The 23125-nt window shown below is 44.0% G+C and overlaps 1 protein-coding gene across 1 annotated transcript; it reads right to left on the minus strand.

Moving 5' to 3' along the window:
• Positions 1–6333: 6333 nt before the first annotated feature.
• IL4R (interleukin 4 receptor) lies at positions 6334–20566 on the minus strand. Its single transcript, XM_065412745.1, has 10 exons — positions 20488–20566; positions 18300–18413; positions 14220–14361; positions 13146–13315; positions 12085–12242; positions 10897–11056; positions 10151–10250; positions 9181–9259; positions 7896–7981; positions 6334–7798 (listed from the first exon to the last, which is right to left on the minus strand). Exons 2-10 carry the CDS (start codon positions 18370–18372, stop codon positions 6334–6336), a joined length of 2433 nt encoding a protein of 810 aa, XP_065268817.1. The 5' UTR covers positions 18373–18413; positions 20488–20566.
• Between the last annotated feature and the right edge of the window lie 2559 nt (positions 20567–23125).

A 23125-nucleotide genomic window follows, 5' to 3' on the forward strand; every position in this document is an offset into this window, starting at 1 on the left:
GCTTTGGAACTAGCACTGGGTCCAAAGGACACATGGGTCTGAGAAACAAAACTAGGCACAAGCACCTGCTCTGCAATATCCTCTCAAACCAGGAATGAAATACACTGCAAATGTGTAAAGCAGAATGTGGAGAAACACTCCAGTGGGGCTCAGAAGGGCAGGAGCCCTGTGCTTGTTCACAAGGGTAGGGGGTTAGGGGGTTGCAGGGTTAGTGTTAACAAGGGTAGGCTTGCTGAAACCCCTCTGGCAGCAATACTCAACTTTGTTCTTTGTCTTTTCAAATACAGGCCTCTCCATGCAGGCCAGTAATGCCGTTTGATTCAGGCCCAGCACAGCACACTAGTGCACCTGGAACCAAACCCCACCTCTACATATCCTCCTCAGAGCTCCTTCAACCAAGCCATTAACACGATCAGCTGGGACACTGCCTTACTCTGGGTCAGAGGAGCACAGAGAGAATCCCCAGTCACTACAATGCAGGACAACACACGGGGGAGGCGAGGAGCGGCCTGATCTCCAGAGAAGGTAAACAGCCAAACCCCTGTTTCAGTGAAACAGAAACATGCAAATTGTGCCAGGAAGCTTACAGCAAGAATGTCAGACCCAAGTTCCCACGCGCCCTTCTCAGCCAGAGGGTGTTAAATGGTGCACACTGTGCCTGGTAATCTATGCACTGCTAGTCTGCCTGCTGCCATACACAATCAATGTCTTATTCTGTGCGACTTCTATGGCCTGTATCCTGTAATCTTGATCTAACCTTGAACTTGACTGGCTTTAGGGAAGTGACTCATCTGCAAAGGGAGGCGTGAGGCTGGGCTTCGTCTCTTTTCCTGTTCCCTTTTCATCGTTTTCATGACATTTTGTGTGTTGTCCTGCAAAGCCACCTCTCTTCTTTAGCGTCACACAGCTATTTCTTCGGCTCAGTCTACCCGCAGAAATGGCACCTATTGAACTAAATCAGTGCAGTGTAATCTGTAACCCCCTGGGGTGGATACTCTGAAATTGATTTAAAAGTTTTTGAATCAGCGTAGCTCAATTCAGTAACAAATCAAATACAGAGAAACTGATTTTATGTACTTGTAATGGGATTTAAGAACATCCACACTGGGTGCTAAATGGGTGGTTTGTGTGTGGAGGCCAGAAATAGGGAGCCCTGTGCACGGAGTTCTTGCATTTACCCCAGAGAACGTTAGTGGTTGGCTTGAGCAGCCCCAAGCAAAGATAGGTTATAGGGGGTGTTTCCAATGCCACGCGTCTGTTGGTGAAGGGAGCTGCTCTGTCTTGGTTTGATGCCACACTTGGTCACTCAACTAACGGTAATGCTGCTGAACTGCTCAAGCTTTCAGAGGCAACTCACTCAAATGCTCTAGTGACTCTTCTTGTGGACTGGTCCCATTTAATCCCCAATAGAATTCCATTCAGTGAGGTTACACTGTTGAAGATGCAACTGCTCCACTGAATTTAAATATAAATATTTGCAAAATAGCTTGAAGGATCAGATTACGGCTTCAGCGAAGTGCTGCCTGCACCAGACACACCCAGACAGAATCCAGCCTGAATCTCATCCCAGGCTGGCTGCTGTTCAAACAGAATTTGGAAAAACTGTATGCTAGCTTCCCACCCCGCCCAGTGCACAGCACTGCATGCTACGTGCAGAGATAACAGAGTGTGATGGAGAAAGTACAGATCTGTGAATGGCACAGTCACACCCCGCTCTGTTCGGGAGGTGCAGGCAGCTTATCTCACAGGTCACTCTGCTAATGACGTGGTGTTAGGGCCACCCTGGCCTCTACTTGTGACTGAGTAAGGAAGTGCAGCAAGTAGAGATATCAGCCCCACTGGCAGTACAGGCACTGGCCTGCAGCAATCAGAAAACCCCAGGAGTTCCTGTTACTGAGGGTGAGATTGGCCTTGATGTTCTGCCTAGCAGTGTTCCTGTCTTTGTGTTGTACCCTTAATAGTATTTACTCACAGTTCTTTGCCGCCATCATCCAGCCCAGGGGGAGTGACACGAAGCTTGGGAACATGAGCTACATGAGGCAAAGAAAGTCCCTGGGAAATGCCAGACTTCACGTAAAGAGACAGGTGTAAAACCAGAATCACGTCCCAGTGCAGTGTACCAGCAGCAGCAAAATGTGGCTCAGCCATTCGCTCGCTCTGTGGCAATGGGCAAGTAATTGTATCACCCTGTGCTTCAATTTCCTCATGTGTAAAATGTAGCTAACAGTATTGCCTGACCTCACAAGGAGAGGCGTGACTATGAGCATCAGTCAGTTACTGTCTGTAAAGTGCTATACCAATGCTGAGCATTATCATCTACTCTAGACGGATCTGCAGAAGGACACATTGCTGTACAGTAGGCAAAGTACAGAAATTAACAAATAAAAGATGCACATTTACAGGTTTTAAATATTAAGATGTCCCAGTTCACTTTATACAATACAGCCTGAAAAACAACATCTGTACTCTGTCAGCCTGGCTCTTGCTATATGTTCACGCAAACAAACTGCTCAGGATACTTGAGTTGCAAAACCACTCTAATTTCTTTCACAAGGAGCAGAAGAGTGCCAGCTCTAAATCCAGCAGAGACACTGGGAAGGACCAGGGAGCCCCCAAACATAGCCTTTCTGACAAGATAGCCCAGGGGGAGTCAATTATTTTTGTCAAGGACCAAATTTCTTGATCAAGGTATAGTCAAGGTCTAGACTCCAGAGAAAATAATAAAATATAATAAATAATAAGTAAATAAAAAGATTTTGGGGTCTGTTCAAAAGCATCTGGCGGTCCAGATTTGGCCCACAGTCTGCCTCTTGACTACTCCTGATACAGCCCAACAGATCCCTGAAGCCCAGACATGGAACTGGGCTGTTGCATCACATGAATATTAGCTTATGTTATGTTCTGCCTGAAAAAACAAACAAACTAGATGAACTGAAATACAATACGTGCTTTTCAGTATCAGGAGAACGGCCATACTGGGTCAGACCAATGGTCCGTCTAGCCCAGCATCCTGGCTTCCGACAGTGGCTGGTGCCAGATGCTTCAGAGGGAGTGAACGGAACAGCGCAATTATTGACTGATCCACCCTGTCATCCAGTTCCAGCTTCTGGCAGGGACACCCGGAGCCAGGGCCATCCCTAGGGGGGTGTGGGTCCCAGGACACCCCCCACCCCGCCCCAGGCCCCACCCCCACTCCACCCCTTCCCCCAAGCCCCTGCCCCACCTCTTCCAGCCCCTGCTCCACCCCTACCCTGCCTCTTTCTGGCTTCCGCCCCCTCCCCTGATATTTTCTGTCTTCTTGTCTATCCCTCTGCTAATGGTTCCTAACTTTGTTAGCTTTTTTGACTGCTGCTGCATATTGAGTGGATTTTTTCAGAGAATTATGCATGATGACTCCAAGATCTTTCTTGAGTGGTAACAGCTAATTTAGACCCCATCATTTTATATGTATAGTTGGGATCATGTTTTCCAATGTGCATTACTTTGCACTTATCAACATTGAATTTCATCTGCCATTTTGTTGCCCAGTCACCCAGTTTAGTGAGATCCCTTTGTATCATGTACTTTGGTGATAGCTGAACTGTACTCATCCCTTTAATGAATATATAGAATATTTCACATACAATTAAAGCTATTTTTGAATGAAAAAAATACTCTCAACCTGATAATTCTGGTAAAAGTCTTTAATGTGTTAATCACCATGTTAACAATGAACAACAATATGTTTTCATTTATCAGCATCCTCATTATAGTGGTGTAAGTACCAGGGTCCAAACAAATGCAAACACCCGCCTTGAACACGTGCACCTTGCAGCAGTGCCCTCCTGAGGTTATGCACTTCCTTTGTATGGCCGCAAAAGTCTACTTGGGGCACAAAACCCCTTATCTGCCTGCCCATCTGAGTTTTGTAGGTAGAGCTGCTGCAGTGAAAAGCCTCCCTTATAGAAGATGCCAACGCAGTAGCTGAACAGTGGCCACAGATACATTCTCTGAACTGGCCTAGGCCTCTCTGTTTATGGCTAGAAATGGGAACAGGGGTTTCTGAATAATATGAGCTGGCTTGAAATGTAAACAATTTGCAGTGGCCATTTAACTATCTGGACTCACCACCTTACTGTGGCATTTACAATGCCACAGAATATACTTCTGCGCTCAAGTAGTTCAGAGTCCGAGGGAAAACCTTTGGACATATTATCACAAGGGGCTGGGGCACATGTGATCCCAGCTGAATTCAGCTGTGGGAGTCATTTCCAATCTATACCCTGGACACATACAGAAACCTGCTGGAATGCACACGCAGTTTAGGGTGTTTAATCCTACACTAGTCAGGCTTTTGGGGCATACACAGTTTAAAAATGTCTGATCTCAGTTACATTGATACTAGTGTGGAGTAACACCACTGACTTCCACAGAGTTATTGCAGTCACACTAAGGTAACAGATCAGAAACTGACCCTCATGAATAGAGTTACGGAGGGCTAGACAGTGCTGGCCTTTGCATGCAGCCGTGAGGGGGGCAGACTCAGGAGTCTCTGTAAAAGGGTGGCTTGCCCATTTAAGGGCTAGAGGTTTGGGACCAACCAACCTTAGTAACTAAGTAGGCACACCTGAGCAGGGATCATGAGAGCAGCAGGAAGCTGCCAAGAAGGGGGTGTGTCTGCAGGAAACGGAATGCAGAGAGTGAGAAAGGTTCCTGCAGGGAAGACCCTGAGACCAGAGGAGTTGCCCCAGGTAAGAAGGGCTGGGAGTAGCTTACTAAAGCAGGGAAGACCCTGACACACCAGGGGAGCTTGAAGGCCTGCAGAGAGACATTGTACAGTGACCCAGCTCCAGGAAGGAGGGTTTGGGAGTGGGACTCCCTACCCAAAGGGGAGAGAGATGCTGAACTGGGTTTAGGGCCTGGAAGGCCAGTGTGCGTCAGGACTAAATAGATTGGACCCAAACAGGGGAGTGTTTTAATTACTTTTGGGCTCTGATCTGGAGTTTTTTTGGAGTCCATAAAGGGAAATTAGGCAGGGTGATGCAAAGCAACCTCTGGCCAGGAGGGAGCTACACCTTCCCTTCTCACATCACCCACGCCGGGGCCGCACTCTCCTGAAAGTAGCTAATGAGAGGCTGTGCAAAGGTGTCCTTGAAATCAGCGACCTCCTGCTTTAACTTGCACCTTCTTCCAGGTCCTTGGGATGTGAACCAGCTTATATAGCACCTCTGAATCTGAGCTGCAGGGTGAACATGTTTCCCATGCAAGGGTATTGGGGCCAGACCAATACTGGGGAAGCCAAAATGAACACGAGTTCATGCCCTATGCAGCTGCTACAAGTTATGGGGGTGGAATCAGGCCCCATCACAGACTCTAGCTCAGTCTGTAGCTTGTCACCATCTTTTCATTGGGAGAGCCACTGCTGGGATCCTTGAGCACCAACAGCCCCAAGAGTCCAAGCCATTTACCAATCGCCAGCTGGAGCAAGTGTGACCATGACATCTCAGCAAATCTATTCTGATCTGTTCCAGAGCCCACTCAGTGTCTGCATAGTGACAGCCTGCTCTTCTGAAGGGAGTGTGGGAAAACAAGCAACATTTCCATTTTCCACACAGTTTATTCCCAAAGGCTATCTTGATTGCAACCCCGTGAAATTAATCTAGGTCATGTTCATATAGCAGTTACACAAGCCCCTGTCCATGAAGGTACGTTTCACTGTTTTCTGGTTCATCCTGGTGCTCTCACTCATTAGGTCCATTTGGCCTGTTTTTATGAAAAGTGACATTTTTGATCCCTCACCTGGAACGGAGCAATAATCAAAAGGACAGGTTCCTAAACAGGAGCTATCCACAAAGGGGCCACCCAGTGGCAACTCGGCTGAGTTCGGGGGCTCTGAAGTTTGATTTCTTTCTAAGGATGGTTTAGATACAATAGTGTTGTGGTTCAGTGACTCATCTGATAAATTAACTGCACGGCCACTTCCCATGCTCACAATATTCTGTAACTGTGCTTCCCTTTCTTCCGCATTTACAGACGTCCTCAAATGGTCACGTGTATAACATATCAGAAGAGAACATGGCATGTTATTGCTACTCTCTTGTATCCTTTCATCTGTACAGTCAGAAGTAGTCAGAAGTACAATTTTTTGTCTCCTGTATGGTCCTCCCAGTCTTCCACTGACAGCTAGAATCTAAAGACCACAGCAACTTTTTCTCGCCCACGGTATCTTCATCTTCACCATCACTACAAGGTTCATTAAAGCTGATAATCCAAGGGCTGTCACTGCTGTTTTGTGTGAGATCCTCTCCTGAACTCAGACCAAAGGCAAAGCCTGTGGTAACATCTGAGTCAATGCTATAGAAAGTTTGACAAGTCTATCTCCAGGTCAGATTCACAGACAATGATAGCTGGAAGTGTTTCTTTGAGGTTGTTGTTTAAAAGGTTGATAAAGGGTTTATAAGGCGACTCAGAAATAGCCTCACTGTTATTGTCACAGTGTGTATTATTGTGTTTAAGAGCAATATCAAAAGGCTGGTAACTAGATGGAATAGAAACAGAGGGGCTGGAAATTGCAGCTGCTTTTTCTGGAACATTTTGACATGTTATTTGCTTGTGTATTTCTTTCTCTGGCAGGAAAAATGAAACTTTGTCATGAGCATGGGAGGAAAACCATGTAAAGTCTATGTCCTCTGAACAGGTGGTTTGAAAAGCAGTCTCGGTGCAGTCACCCTTGTGGTCGGTGTAACAACTTTGATCTCCATGGGGTCGATGGGCTTGTTCTTCTCTGCAGGGAAGTATTTGATTCTCTGGAAACTCTACTAAGGACAGTGAAGAGCTTGGGTTTTCCAAACACTGTGTCAGGCTATTGCTAACCGTGGACTGAGACAGGAGGCTGCTGAAGCTCTGATATGCTGGGCTACAAAACGCTGTAGACTGAGACACGAGGCTGTCAAAGCTCTTATATGCTGTGCTACAAGACTCCGTGGACTGAGACATGAGGCTGTCGAAGCTCTTATATGCTGTGCTACAAGACTCAGTGGACTGAGACATGAGGCTGTCGAAGCTCTGATATGCTGGACTATTTATTCCGTCTTTGATTATCTCAGAGGAAGGAGCATTTGGTGATTTTTTAATCAAGACCAACAAGTCATTCTGAGTTTCAGAACTGCAAAGAAAGTGGCTTTGATGCAACATGTCTGGAGGATTCTTTGCCTTGGGAGAAGCAGTGTCTGTATTAGAACTTTGATAACCAGATTCAAAAGAATCTTCTGATGGCACTGACTTTGTGCTAGCTGTACAGTTGTAGTCATCCTGAGAGGCTGTAGTGGAAAAGGAGCAAGTGTGTGAAGTGTCACATGACTGTTGATCCTGGACTACATTTTCTTTTGGTGTTTGCTGTGATGAATTTTCTGATTCACAGTTCTCAAAGCTTTTATGCTCTTCTATGATGAAGTCTGGAACTTCAGTGTCATGAATACTGGTTCCACATTCTAGTAGCTTAATAAACATCTCTGCAAGTGCATCATTGTGTTGTGTGTGTTCGAAAAAGCTATTAGCACTGCTCTCACAAGGTGGACACAAGACGATCTGACCCAGGTTGTCCTCATGGCTCTCAGTTTCAGTGTTTGTTGAATACTCACAGACTTCAAGAGAATCTTCAACCAAAGTGATCTCTGGAATTAGAACAGCCTCATACTCTTCTGGGAACCACTCTCCACATTTATTCAGGCAACTGTCGGGTTTCTCACCACTTTTGACGTTATCTTTCCCCTTCAAGGTTTGGCCTTGAGCATATTTTGCAAGACAGTTCTTACAGCTTCTGTTTTTGGGGATCAAAAGGAAGGCACAATTAATGTTAACTTGATAGAAAAATATTTTATGCTGTAAACCAGAGAAATGTTCTTTATTTTACTTACAGTTGGTGTCCCATGTGAGTCTGTTTCACATCATGGAAAGGTGCCTTAATTTCATCAGTGGACAGCATTTTCCTCCAGACTGAAATCTAACAGAGGCATAAAACAGATTTAGGGTATTGTAGCGAAGTGAGACTCACTGGCGTGGCGCCTCCTGCTGGTTATCCTGGGAATTAACTCGATTCCAGCCTGGAGCACCCTCTGCAGGCCAGTGGCTCACCTGCCTCGGGCCCCATGTCCTGCCCAGACCCCGGTGCCCTTTACCTCAGGGTTCTGCCCCTGCAGTACCCCCACTCTGGGTCTCCCCTCCCAGGGGAACCCCCACTCTCTACATCCACCTTGCCTCAGTGGCTACTGCCAGTCGTCATCTAGCCCCCGCTCCCTGGGGCAGACTGCAGTCTGTAATGGCCACTTATCATTGGCAAGGGGGTCAGACCAGCTGCCTCTGCCTAACCCTGAGCTGCTGCCTCTGCAACCCCTGTACCTGTTTTAGCTTTTTAGCAAGTCCTGCAGCCTGGGGATTTACCAGGCTGGAGCTCCCCAGTTCCTCCTGCCTTTCCCCAGCCCTGCTCCGTTCCCTGTACCCTGAGCTCCCTGGCAGCCAGCGCCGTATTATTGCCTAGGCCGACAAGGCCTAGGCCTAGGGCGGCAAATTTTCAGGGGCGGAAGCTCCCCTCCGCGCCCCGCCCCCCTGCTCCAGCTCACCTCCGCCTCCTCTGCAAGCGCGCCGTGGCGTCCTGTTTCTCTCCCCTCCCAGCTGTTTTGCGGGGCAGGGAGGGAGGGGGGAGGAGGGGGAACGCCATGCGCTGGGGGAAGAGGCGGGGCCAGGGGCGGGGATTTGGGGAAGGGATCCAATAGGAGAAGGGAGGGGGCGGAGTTGGGGTGGGGACTTTGGGGAGGGGGTTGGAATGGGGGTGGGAAAAGGGCGGAGTCGGGGCGGGGCCAGGGCGGCAATTATTTTCCGGCCTAGGGGCGGCAAAATTATTAATCCGCCACTGCAGGCAGCCCGGCCCTTCTCCCTCCAAGACTGGAGAGAGAGACTGACTCAGCCCCTGGCTCACAGCCCTTTTATAGGGCCAGCTGTGACCTAATTGGGGAAGCAGCCACAGCTGCAGCCACACCCACTCAGCCCACCCCTGTCAGGCGCGGGGTAACTGCCCCACTAGAGGGATGGCTGAATTAAACTGGATACTTGTCTACATCACAGTCAGCATCAGAACATATTACCGCTTTCATTTGTTAAATAAATGGGAAATATGTTTTTTCGTAAAATCTTTAAATCACATACCTGAGCTGCCTTGACATTCTTTACAACCAGATGGCTCTTAGCTGGATTTGGGATTTGATCCCACCATTCTCTCTTAACTCTGCAACGCAAGAATGGTTGCTTACTCTTAGCTGTGTTTGGCCTCAGTTCCCCAGTTTCACCACCCCTGCTCTCTCTCCTCAACCAGTCTGTATGCTCCAGCAACTGGAAGCGCTTATTCTGTGTATGTCCAGGAGTGACGATGCTTTTCAGCAACGCTAGTGTAACATTTGTGCATATATTAATGATTAACTGGCCTGAGCACCATCACGTGATCAGAATATTATTTGAGATTGTGAGAAAACAGGAAAATCTATTAATGTGACCAAAGTCCAGCAAATTACTCCTCAAAAATAAAATACTGCAATAAGATATAACCAGCACTATTGAGATACTTGCAGAGCTGGGGGCCCAAAGATGACAGACACTGCTCTGACAAGGGGAATACTTTATAAAGATGAGGAAGTTGGCTCTATTAACGTTTTAACATTATATTAGCTGCATTTGCTGTCTTCAAAATATATGGGCCAAATTCTGAGGATTTTACTCAGGCCCATTGAAATCAATGAGAATTTAGCCTGAGCAAGGACTGAGTAAGGACCTCAGATGCAGCCCTTAAAAATGTGTTTTAGCCTTTCAACAGTGGGTCTCATGGTACTTAACAAACACTCATTAATTAAATCTCAGTAGGCACCTGTGTAGTCCTGGCACTATTATACAGATGGTTTAGTGGAGAAAAGTGCTGTAATCTAATCTCTTAATGTGCCTGGTTCAGAGAGATGATATGAAGGTTAATTAATTAATGTTTGTAAAGAGGTTGCTTGTAGATCTTCAGATAAAAGGTCCTTCATGATTACAAAGTATTAGGTTACTATACTACTGTACATGCCATTACGCTAAATGAAACCGAATATTTGGCAAACTGTAAACCCTTGTGCAGCATGATACATACATGGCAAAGCAGAAGTAACAGATTAAAATCAGAGCTGGGATCAACATGCAGGATATGAGAACAATCTTCTGCAGACTATCTTCTAAAGTTACTCCATAATCTATATATTCAGAAATAAAAGCACAGTCAATAAGCTTAGTCATGTCAGTGATCTTCTGTACACCTTGAAATAATGCCACTTAGAGGGTTTAAAGTAAAGCCCATATATGTATCAAAATGTGCATGGGGACCTACAGTTATGGTATGTGAGGCATTCTAGAACATAAGAACATAACAATGGCCATACTGGGTCAGACCAATGGTCCATCTAGCCAGTAACCTATCTTCCGACAGTGGCCCATGACAGGTGCCCCAGAGGGAATGAACAGAACAGGTAATCATCAAGTGATCATCCCCTGTCGCCCATTCCACAGAGGCTAGGGACACTTCAGAGCATGGTTCTGCATCCCTGCCCATCCTGGCTAGTAGCCACTGATGGACCTAAAGAATGGTGAGAGCAATGGAGTTGATTACTGTGTGGTTGTTGTGCTTTTGGTAATATGCTTTTTGTTTTCTTTGGAGTCTTTGGGCATCGATCTACAATAAGTAAAAGTCTGAGGATGATGATTGTATTAGCAGCCCTGGGACTCACTGGCTACATCTCTCTAATTGATACAGAAAGGCAGAAGAAATAGTGGGATGTACACCATATGCTTTAGAATCCTGTAAGATTCTTCCACTGAGTTGCATCTGTTACTGATACTTACCACTGTGAAATTCAACTGCTTTGCTCCAGTCACTCCAGTTGGTGGAATAGCTGCCTGTATAATTACGCCGTACGCTTACAAGGTAGTCATACCCTCGCTTCAACTGCGTTGCAAGAATTTCAAAGTGTGTCGTTTGGTAGGAAAGCTGTTTTACAAACTTCTGAATAAAAAGGGAAGTAACACACTTAGATTCTGTATGTAATCTATGTTTAGTTTCCTGGACAGTGTTAGGTGTGACATTCAGTTCATATAAATGTGTTTTACTGATTTCACTGCTGTAACCATCTAATTGATACCTGCTAACAAACCAAAGGCTCAAGATATATTTGAAGAGAAATAAACTCCTTTGCTGTATAATTTAAGGTGGATTAAATCCATTTTTAGCACACAATTTAAAAAAATATCAGGAATAATCTAAATAAACACAGAACCTGGCTAATTTATTCTGAGAATCAGCCTATGACTGTTGAACTTCAATATGTTAAGTTTGTTGTTAAAGACTTGAGTTTAATGAAATATGAATTCAGTGGCATCCAGGGCTCAAACTGGGGCAGTATGCAGTAGTACCGTGTCCTGACACCTCTCCAAAGCTGCTATACTGCGCTACAGAATCTCACCTTTCATTTTAAAACAGAGAGTACGGGCTGGTCTGCATGGGACATTAGCGCATGGCAAACCAGAGTGTGAATTTCCACATCACTAGTCTGCTGTGCACTAATGTCTTGTGTGGCAACTGTTACAGTGCACAAACAGTTCTATAGTGTGCTTTGTCATACAGGAGGGGAAGCCACGCCTGAGGAGCCCAGCAGAGCCTATAGGGAGATTCAAGCCCCACCAAGGGGACCCAAGCCCAGTGGAGCTCTGAGAGCAAGAACAATCATATTCTGAATCTCAGCACAATCTACTGTGAGAGGCGTCTCAATTTGATGACTCGCATGGGGAGAGCTTATTCTGTGGGCGAAGGTCAGAAGATTACCACCAGTTCCACTCCTGGTGATGTCCCTGAAGCAATGTTTCCTGTGGCCATAGTGCTTGCTGTCCCTTATGCATGAATGATGGGGGAAATGGCACCCAGCAGTCTCATCACCATTATTAACCACCTGATTGAAAGCTCCTCAGGATTTTCTGAAGGACTTTTCATACCATGGATACCAGCTCTAGAAAGCGAAGAAAAACGCAGTTCCCTACCTCTTCTGGATTCTGCTTGTTCCAGTATTTGACTTCATAGTTTACTTCCTCTCCATAGAGCATGTCCTCTGTGCTGTAGCTCTCGATCCACCTCAAGACGTACAAGTTATCATTTTCACTCTTCTCAATGGTAAGATTTTTTGGGGGCCTTGGTTTAACTGTAAGGGAGAAACACTGACTCAGAGGAATGGACAGAAGAGGGCTATTCAGTCACAGACAATGCTGTAGTTACAGATGTGGGCAGTGCATTCAGCCTTGTTTCCCTGTGCTCTGGCACAGGGATGTAAAAGCCAAAAACAGAATACTCCTTATTGAAATGGGATTTTTGCGTCAGTGGAATTATTTGTAGGTCTCAAATACATGTTATCAGTGGCCTGCTCCCAACATGGAGAAAATGCATAGAGTTGCTTCCTAGCTTGTGCTTTGGGGATAGGGATTTGCTTGTGGCATCTTCTTGGCCAACCTCTCTCTGATGCCTGTCCTCTGGGGATGGGGTCCCAAGGTCCAGATTCATACTCATCCTGCTAGTGAGCAACAATGACATTAAAGAAGGGCCCAGATCACTGCTGCAGGTTAATTACTACACAGGTTTCTTGAAATATTTCTCCTAATACCTGAGGTGAGACAGATTTATCCATACAAACTATTTTAATACCAGGAAAGTATGTGGGCACATGTGTGTGTAATAGGTATATCTATGCTGACTGTACCCTGTGACATGAGAGAGACAGTGACTATTTTACCAAAGGCTGTTGCAATCTACCAAGAATTAGTTCTAGAAACCCTGTTCAGCCCATTCAGACACTCAAGGTGGTGAGTCAACTGCCATGAGATGTTTTGGGGGCCAAGAATCCTGGCTACAGACCTTTGTCCTCTCTCAGAAATAGGCAATGACATCTCACTCCTCATCCCTGAATTCTATGGCCACATGAAGAACACACTGCAGGTGCGTTGCTCTCAGAGGATAAGAAGGTGCTGACTGTGTGATGCTGGTGAGGTAGTTGGCTAGGGATGTGGAATGGGATATATCAATGATAAATCTGTAACAAGCTATATCTCACCAATGTGTGCCAGTATTAGAGTGCCATTCCATAGCACCGACCCATTGGCCTGTAGTGCTAAATGATATGCGAGGCCTGTCGAGAAATATTCGGGCAGAATTATGCAAATGCAGTTGGAAATGGAATTCATGCTGCTGCCTTTTCCATTCTCAGGGATGCATGTGTCATATCTGAAAAATATCAAAATTGATGTAATGTTTACATAGGTTTAAGCACTCAGTTCATTTAAACTAAGCCTCCATTCAGTGTCATCAGAGAAGGCTCCCAGTGTGTAAGCTGAATCTAAGATGCACAAACTTAGTTCCCAGAAAGCATTTGGTACAAAAGTCTCAGCTATCTGTGTGTCCCCCAGTGAAAAACTCAATGGAGAAAGCTATGGCCTAGTCTGTAAAGGAGAAATTAACACAGTGAGGACCCGTTCCTCACATGGCTGCATCCGAGAGAGCATATTGGTGATGGAAAGCCTTTACGTCTGGGAAAGGAAGAGGGGTCAGCTAACCTGTTCAAAGTGATGCCACTTGCATGTCTCTGGGGAGAAACTATAATCCGCTGGGGAGAGCAGGCTGGAACTGGCTTCTGTTGTAGGAGTGCCAGCAGGCCTCTGCACAATAGGGCCAGGAATAAGGACTTGGCCCTATGTTCTTGTGCTATACGCAGGAGAACCACTGGGCTCCAGGGGAGAGGGTGGGGGAGGGGAGGGCAATCCTTTCCCCCAGGCTGAAGACAGGGAATACCCCTTCTAGGTCACGCAGCTACTGCTGTATACTCCCCACATGGAGCTTCATGTCCAGTGAAGGTAGCTGCAGATCCATTGGCCCTGACACTTCCCCAGTTCACACCTAACGATCCCCTCTGCACCGGGGGTGCAGGGAGGCCTGTAGAGTTGTGCTCTACCAAACACAGGGGGTGAGGACCCCGAGCATTGTGCCCTTCCCCATGCAGCAGGACTACATTGATTCTGCTGTGCTTCAAACCCCTCGGCAATGGCCATAGAGAGGCCGGGCAAGGCTGTTAATAATTGCAGCATATTTAACATTTTAACAATGAACCCAGAAAGTGGCATTAAACACTTACACTGTCGAGAAATATTCCTTCCTGTAATAGAGTTGGAATTCCTTGGAGCAGTTTGTTTGTGCAGCCACTCCCCAGTGACAAGTCAGCTCCCTGGCATAGTCAGTGAAGCAGTCAAACATCTGTATGCTCCCTGTTGCCATAACTAAGGAAAAACCAACACAACACTGAGCAGTGACAGCAATAGGAAACAAAATCAGCCAGAACAGGGTCTGGTGCTTAGAAGTATAAAATTATTCTTTTGAAACAGAACTATTAAAGGTTTCAGAGTGGTAGCCGTGTTAGTCTGTGTCAGCAAAAACAACGAGGAGTACTTGTGGCACCTTAGAACTAACAATTTATTTGGGCATAAGCTTTCGTGGGCTAGAACCCACTTCATCAGATGCATGGAGTGGAAAATACAGTAGAGAGGTATAGATACACAGCATATGAAAAGATGGGAGTCGCCTTACCAAGTGGTGGGTCAGTGCTAACGGCCAATTCAATTAAGGTGAACTATTAAAATCTCTTAAAGGGAGCGTGAAAGCTCAATTGTTTGACTTGTTCAGATTAAATGGGAAGAGAAACTAAACTTGGCCCACTACAGAGCACACCTCGAAATTCTATGGGACAAAATGAAAAGGCTGTACAATCGGAATTTGGGTCAAAGACCCCCAAACAGCTCCCAGCTCACCTACTCTCAGGCCACGAAACATTATCATTGGGAAATTAGTTTATCACAAGTTCTGTGTAAAGGTTATTAAAGATTAATCAGAGAATAACAGAATCATAGATATTAGTGACAGAAAAGATTAATTAGGTCACAGTGCACTCTCCTAGGAATCAGAATAAGGTTCCTGCCTATAGGGTTTTTTCTAGTGTTTTGTCGAATCTAGCTGCAAACATCCCAAGCAAGCCGGCTTCCCTCATTCCCTGCGACAGGCTTCTCCATAGCCTAATCAAGTTCCCTGTTTAAAAGAAGTTTTCTCCTGATATTTCATTACCTTATTCCTAGTTATGCCCATTATTTATTTATTAATTATTATTATTAATGTGTATTGTAGTAGGGCCCAGAGGCCCCAGTCAAGATCAGGACCATGTTGTGCTGGGTGTTGCACAAACACAGTGGGTATCTCTACACTGCAATTAAACACCCGTAGCTGGACTGTGCCAGTTGATTTGGGCTCAGGCCAAGCGACTGTTTAATTGTGGTGCAGATGTTCAAGCTTGGGCAGGAACCTGGGCTCTGGGACCCTCCCCACTCACGGGGTCCCAAAGCCCAGGTTCTAGCCTGAGCCTGAACATCAACACCACAAAGGATTAAACAGTCCTTTAGCCTGAGTCATGGGAACCTGAGTTAGCTGGAATGGGTCAGCCACAGATTTTTAATTGCAGTGTAGAGATACCCAGCAAGACCTGCTCCCTACTCCAAAGAACTTACAATCTACTTTGAAACAAGATACCATATGTGACTGTACTGAACAGCAGAAGGGAAGGGGGTGGGAGGGCATGTGTGACAATAAGCTCATGTAGTTATAAAGGCTAACAACATGCCTTGAAGTTCTGAAACATGTGAACTTTAAAAAAAAAAAAAAATGTCAGTAAATACCACCCACTTTTCCTGTCCTAGATAATTCCTCTCCCGCTCTGGCGCTTGACCCTTTGGGTATTTGTAGATGTTTGTCACATCCCCCCAGTCCTCTCTTATACAAGTTATGCAGATCTAACTCTTCCAGTCCTTCTTTTCACGTCAGTCTCCTCCACATCCCTGGTTATTTTTTGTTGCTGCTGTCAGAACTCTGCCAAACTTGTCAACATCTTTCTTTCCAGTAATGAGGTTCCCAGGACAGAGCCTGCTGGCAGGACTCCAGCTGAAGTTACACAAGGGTTAGACAGAGAAAGGATTCCTCCTCTGCTCCAGGACAGGACGATTCTGCATACGCAGCCCAAAACTCTATTGGTCCTTTTCTTGCTGTCATATCACACTGCAAACTGAAAATTAATTTGCGGGGAAGTCCCACCCCTTAGGGTTCTTTCAGCCACTCCTGCTTCCCAGGTTCCTCTCTCCCACTCAGCGTCTGGGCTTGGATTATTTCTCCAATATGTCAGCTTGCATTTTCTCCAAGATGAGTTTCACTTGGTAACTTCTTGCCCATGTTTCTAATCTCCCTAGGTTCCTTTGTATTATTTCTCAGGTGTGATGGGTATTTCCACCTACTCCTTATGAAGTGTAATCTGAAAATTTCATGAACATTCAGTTCACTGCTTCTTCAAGAGCATTAATGAAGTTGTTAAATAAGACTGGATCTAACACTGATCCCTGTGGTACTTCACTAGAAACTTGAGCCAACTAAATACTTTGCTGCTTATCACTGTCATTTGTTTATGGTCTGTCATCCTCATTAAAATCCATATATATTATATCCGTTACTTTCACTTTCTCTTCTAAATGCCTAGCCCTTCTAGTCTTAATCACCTAGCAGTCCTTATTCACAGGGCCGGCTCCAGGCACCAGCCCACCAAGCTTGTGCTTGGGGCGGCACCTGGAGGGGGGCGGTGCGGTGCTCCGGCTCCGGCCGCCGGGGAGAGCGGGGCCACGGCCGGGCTCGCCGCCCTCCCCCCGGCGCTCTGGCCGCTGGGGAGAGCGGAGCCCCGGCCGGGGCTCGCCGCCGGGGAGAGCGGAGCCCCGACCGGGCACTCCGCCCTCCTCCCAGGGCTCCGTTCAGTGTACCAGCCATTTTTGAATCAGCATTAATTTCACTCCCTCCTAATTTTTAATGGACTTACTTTCTCCCTTGAGATGTAAAAAGATCTCTCTAGTCTCCTAAACTACTTTGACTAGCAGCATTCATTCATTTGGCCTTTTACTTCCCTTATCTTTTCCCTACAACTTTTAACATACTTTGTATTTCTTTTACCGTCTCTCTTTTTCATTTCTAGCACAGTTTTTTAAATCTCAGATCTTTGAGAATTTCCTTTTGAAACCACATACAATACAAAGTTTACTTTCAATTTGTATAGTTGAAAAAGGGAACTGAGATACTGAACTTCTTTTTTTATCTTCAACAAGAAAAATACAACAAAGAAGCTTGAAACATGCAATTCATAAGGAAGGAACAAACCTGTAAAACCAAACATTGACAAAAAGCGGGTAAGAAAATTTTGGAAAATCTAAGCATATTCAAATCAGATGACTTAGCCGATATACACCTGTGGGGCTTGATTCTTCTCCCATTTAATTCTATTGCAAAATTCCCACTGATATCACTGGAAGTAGAACTGGTACTGTGGGTAGTAAGGAAATTAGCTAATGCAATTTTTGTACCACAGACAGCTTTGGTTTTTTTTTAAACCATGGACAACTGGGGTGCTAACAAAATACTGCACCAAAAGTAAAATGTAGGACTGATTCTCAAGAGGTTAAAGGAGGGATCCTGGCAATCATCATCCTATAAATCTACCTTCTATCCCCAAGGAAATATTGGAAAAGCTAATAAGAAAAAAGTCCCCAAACATCTAGGGCCTAATGCTCCTCCTGTTAGATAAACTGCACTTCAGTGGTCTCCAGAGGGTAACCAAAGAGCAATGAGCAGCACCGGTGGTTTATAAAGGTTAAATCTTACCAGAAAAACTTGATTACTTTAAAAAGGGCAGAATTAGTGGGTCATGAGAGGACCCACTGGGAATTTAATACTCTGTCCCTCCAGAGCAGATAACCACTGGATAGCTTTGGGCCAGCAGGGGACTGTGCTGCAGAGAATGCAGACTATAGTAATGTGAGTACTATAAACAAAGCAGATAGATTAGATTAGAAAGCCAGTTGCAATAACAGGGGAACAGAAAGACAGTCACTCCAAACATCAGTTTCAGCTCTTTATCAATTCCTGAGTGTTTTTCTTTGCACGTTGAAAATATTAGTGGAAAAATATACAAGAACTGAGACTATATTCTAACATATAAATATTGTTGATATTTGCAATCAGACATATTATTATGGCTACTGAATTATGGTAAAAATGTTGCTTGCTAATTGATCTATTCACTTTAAAGTGTTGTTGATAAATTACTTTTAAATGAATTACGTTACAGCATTAGCAAACTCACTGTGATATGTTGCACATGAAAAGAAAAGGGTCCATAAGGCAAGCACTGCAGCCTTCAGGCTGTCAGCCATCATTAGCACTTGTCAGTTTCTATAGGAGAAGCTGTGCTGAGATCCTGCCAATAGAAAACATTAAAAGCTTAGATTAGTATACAAACTAGTCAAAGGACACAGTTCTTTCTACCCTTCTCCCTCCATATTGCCCCCAGTGCCAGATGTTAGCACATTCAGTGTATTCCGAATTCCCTGAAGCTTTGCCGTGGAGTAAAAGGAACAATTAAGGCGGATAAGGATATTACAAAAGAGTTAAATGAGTTCTTTGCAAAAGTCTTCACCCCAGAGACTGTTGGAGAGAGATCTACACCAGACCTACTCTTCTCAGGTACTAAAGATGAGGAACTGCCAGAAACTGAGGTCCCCAAAGAGGATGTACAGGAACAAACTGAAACATTTAAGAGCAACAAGTCACCAAGACCAGATGGTTCAACCCAGAGTCCTGAAGGAATTTAAGATTGAAGCAGCTGACTTGCTAACAAAAACATGCAATTTCTCATTAAAATCGGCTACTATCTCAGCGAACTAGAGGCTAGCAAATACCATACCAACCTTTAACATAAGGCGCTGGGAAGATCCTGGGAATTACAGACCACTGAGCCTCACTTCAGTTCCAGGCAAATTTGTTAAAACAGTAATATGGAGTTATAAAGCACCTATATGACCGTGCTATAATAGGGACAAACTAGCACAACTTCTAAAAAGGAAAATTGTGCCTCTTTAATATACTAGAATTCTTTGGGCGTATCAAGCACATAGTGGATAAAATAGATCCAAATGACATTATTTGGACTTTCAAAAATCCGTTGACAAAGTCCCTTAAAAAAGCTATTAAAGAAACTAAGTGGCCATGTAGTGAAAATACTGTCTTGGATTAGAAATGGCTAAGGTCTTGTCTTCACTAGAAAAGTATAGTTAACACAACTTTGAAGAGTTGTGTTAACTAATACAGTGTTGACCATGACTTTGCAGGCAATGTAGACAGAGACAAGTCTTGTTCAGCATTATGTCAGCTGGTTACAAGCAAACGCTAGTCCCTTCCTCTGCTGCATATGGCCCTGTCTACTGTCCGAGACATTGCCTTTTATCGAGTGTTGGGAAGAGTTGCAAGCTGAGTTGCTCCTACATTGGTTGTAAATGACTGGAACACAGAAGACAGTGTCTTGGGTTTTGTATGTGTGTAAATATCTACACACATACAAAAACCCAGTTAGTGAAATGGAGTGAAAGGACCTGAATTGCTAAATACATTTCAAAGGACTTCTCCTGTAATGAAGCTTCACTCCACTATCAGGCAGGTTCCACTGTGCTATTCCCCTCCTTACCCCAAGCTATTTTAGCTGTTGAGCTATTCAAAATGGTCAGAAATTTTTTTAAATGGTGTCTTCCACTCTCCTCATATGAAAAAAACCCAGTGAAAGCATTGGAAAATTTTAACCTTAAAGGTTAAGGTTTCACAAAGTTTTGAGTGACTGAAAATAAGGAGTTAAGATGGAAACTGTTAAGCAAACTTAACTAAGCAGTCACTGCTGATTCCACTATAAAGTGAAATGCATTTCTATTTATCTCATACACACTACCTGAGAACTGACTTATCAGCATTTGCAAACAGACAAAAAATGACTGACCAAAGAGTAAGAAATATTCCCAAAAGGACACAGCTGCCTTTGGATTTGAACAGAATTTTTTGCATCTGAAAAATAAGAACAAATTCTCCAAATACAAATTATTCCTTCTCTGTCTGGATTTCTCAAGAGAGGAAATGGTTGATTTCCAGTCAACTGCTGCATAATGGTGTCTCATGACTAGTGTTCCAAGAAACTCTTAAAAGATTTGGCAAAGAATTCCACATCGCATAAGCATATACAAAACAACAGAGCCCAAAGCAAAAAAGATCTCCCCACAAAAAAGATTTTTATATTTTGGTGAAATGGATGCAATGTATTGCTCGAAACAGCAAGAAGTATTTTTTTCTTTCTAATAAAAGCAGTAGATTATTAAATGAAGCTCAGGAATTAGGAAGACTGTCAAAGTCTCAAAAGTTGTCCCATATGTATGCCCTAAAGCTTTTCATAATAACAAATAATAAAATAAAATTAACACTTACAGTGTATATCTACAAAATGCTTTACATACCCTAGCTTCACAACATCCTGATGAACACAAGTATTATCATTCCGATTTTGTAGTTGACGGAAATAAGGCATAACGAGGTTAAGGGACTTGCCCAAGACCACAGATGAAATTAGTGTCAGAGCTAAGAGTAGAACATGGAATTTCCTGGTCCTGGGTTCTATGCTTAGACCATTCTTCTCTCTTAAAAAAAAATGTGATGGCATTCAGTTAACTTAATATAAGGCAAATAATCAATAATGTCCAGCCCTGATTTTTAAATAAATTACATGTGTAAATGCATTAATTTACATGTGCACTTAGCATGACTGTTACACATACTGGATAATTGCACACACACGACTACTTATGGTAATTTCTACCCAAGATTGCCCAATTTACATATGTGGTAATTGTGCATGTAAATGGGTACCTAACTTGTTTAAAAATTGGGCCTTTTAATTTTAAAGAACAATTTATGTCACTCTTTAGAACTGACGTGTCTGCTATAGTCAGAGCCTAAGATCAATTTAACAGTACAGAATGGTAGAGTAAAACCTCATTATATCATTAATGAACTGGATGAATAAAGAGCTTAAGACTCATAAGAACACAAGGACATAAGAATCAGCTCATGTTGTATCCAAATCTGAAAATAAAGAAGCCAGGAAATAGATTTTATTGCATTGCTGATTATTATTGCTATTTACTATTACGTTTTGTTAAGTACCAACACAAAATGGGAGAACCAGAAAAGGAATACAATTCATAATGGGCTTTATTTATTTATTTATTTTTGCTTATTTCTTGATGTGGGATAGTGATTACACAGTGCAGACATAGGCTAGAGTCTGCAGGCCTCCTGGAAGAAGTAGGTTTTGGAAAGAATTTGAGTTATGAGAGGAAGAGCCAGGGATGTCATTTCTGGAACAGGGTGGTGTAGAAGGTCTAAAGGTGAGAGTGAAAGAATATGAGACTAGTGACACTGGGAGAATGAAGGGATGAATGTGTGTGTTGGGGACCACTGTGAAGAATGAAAAGGGTGAATTAATTCTCTGTATTTTATTATTTCTATTATTTCCAGGGTTATTAATGTACATGACAACTCAAATTATTGCAACCCAAAGCTCTCATACTTGTAATATATAAAATAAACATAAAATGTTCCCTTAAACCCTTTTCCCCTTGTTTTGTCATCCCACTAATCCCCCTTTGTGTTATTGTTTTCTCCACTTGCACAAGGTTAGTTGCAGTATCAAGGCCTTAGATTGTAGGGTCACAAGGCAATGGCCATGTCTTATTTTATATCTGTTGTGCACATCCATGGTGATATATAAATAACAATAGTTCCCTCCTCATTTTAAGTTTGGCCACTGCATAAAGAAGGCCTTTTACTTCAGAACAAGGAACAAGACATTATTTGTATATGCTGTTTGTAAATGAACCATTCCTTCTGACTTCTTCAGTACCACTCTCCTTGTCCAGCTGCCACCACTTTGGCTGTTCACAACACATGACATTTTACATGCCCTAACTGCCAGTGTCCTAGTGCTTGATTACATAAAATGAAGTGTGTCCCCAGCAGATGACAAGACTCATTGAGACAAAGCTCTCTAAATAAATAGGGGGAAAAAAGCTTTTAATCAAAAGAGGGCAGTTTCTCTCCAGTAAAACCTGAACAGGTAATTTTTGTTGTTGTTGTTTTTCTTAAGATATAATCAGATTTGTGCATTCCAAGATGAGCATTCACGAAGGGGAAGAGGAAAAGGCAAAGGGTGTCATGACATGTCATCTGGATCTATGACCCACCCACTAACCTTGTCTGCAAGCAACAAGGTATTTTCTCAGATAACCTTGGTCTGGAAGAAACTGCAAGTGTCTAGCAGTTGTCTTTACTTTTCACCAATTATGTTATTGGTCTTTACTTTTTACCAACTATAAGAACTATAAAATCATTTCAGGCCTATAGCTATTGAGTTCTAATGGGTGACAGCTGTCAGGGACATATAGTAACAGCAGATGTCATAAATTATACCTATAGGCAGGGCCCAGTATAATCTAGGGCACAATTGGACAAAATCTGCAGCAAAAAATCCAAAATTCTGTATCTCCATGACATATCTTTCATTCCTATTCTTCCCACACTCACACACTCACATGACTATGGCTCAAAGTTGAACATTCTCATTATGCAGCATAAATATTGATTTCTGTGGTATCTTGGAAAAATGCTGTGACATTGGTAGACCAGGTACCATCTCTTGCCAATGCTGTAGGCATCAGCTAAGCACTGACAAATCCAGAGCTGTAAACCAGCCCATCTGCATGTTAGTATTGTTCAAGACAGGTGTTAACTTGCAAGGACGTATTTAGTTTTTAGACTCTATAAAATGCTTGTAAGTTGCTGCATGCATCAATCTTACTTGTGATGTCTGTATCCCATGCTATAATATGTAAGTTTTGCTTTATAATGGTAAAAATGTCTGCTCTGAACTTGTGAGCACAGGCAGGCGGCATAGGTGCTGGAACTAGGGGTGCTGCCCCCTGGCTTGAAGTGGTTTCCATCATATACAGCAGGGGTCGGCAACGGGCCAATGGGGGCGGCGAGAAGCCGCGGCCGGCACATCGCTCGCCCGCGCTGCTTCCCGCCGCCCCCATTGGC

Source organism: Emys orbicularis, chromosome 10 (genome assembly GCF_028017835.1).
Source record: "Emys orbicularis isolate rEmyOrb1 chromosome 10, rEmyOrb1.hap1, whole genome shotgun sequence".
In the NCBI taxonomy this organism is placed as follows: Eukaryota; Metazoa; Chordata; order Testudines; family Emydidae; genus Emys; species Emys orbicularis.

Bases quoted from the DNA above. Each gene is read 5' to 3' on its own strand.
- IL4R (XM_065412745.1), bottom strand. From the start codon at position 18,372: ATGATGGCTGACAGCCTGAAGGCTGCAGTGCTTGCCTTATGGACCCTT. The intron at 13,316-14,219 runs GTAAGTGTTTAA...GATATTTTTCAG, and splicing joins AAGGAATATTTCTCGACAGT to ATATGACACATGCATCCCTG. The intron at 11,057-12,084 runs GTAGGGAACTGC...CTTTTTATTCAG, and splicing joins ACAAGCAGAATCCAGAAGAG to AAGTTTGTAAAACAGCTTTC.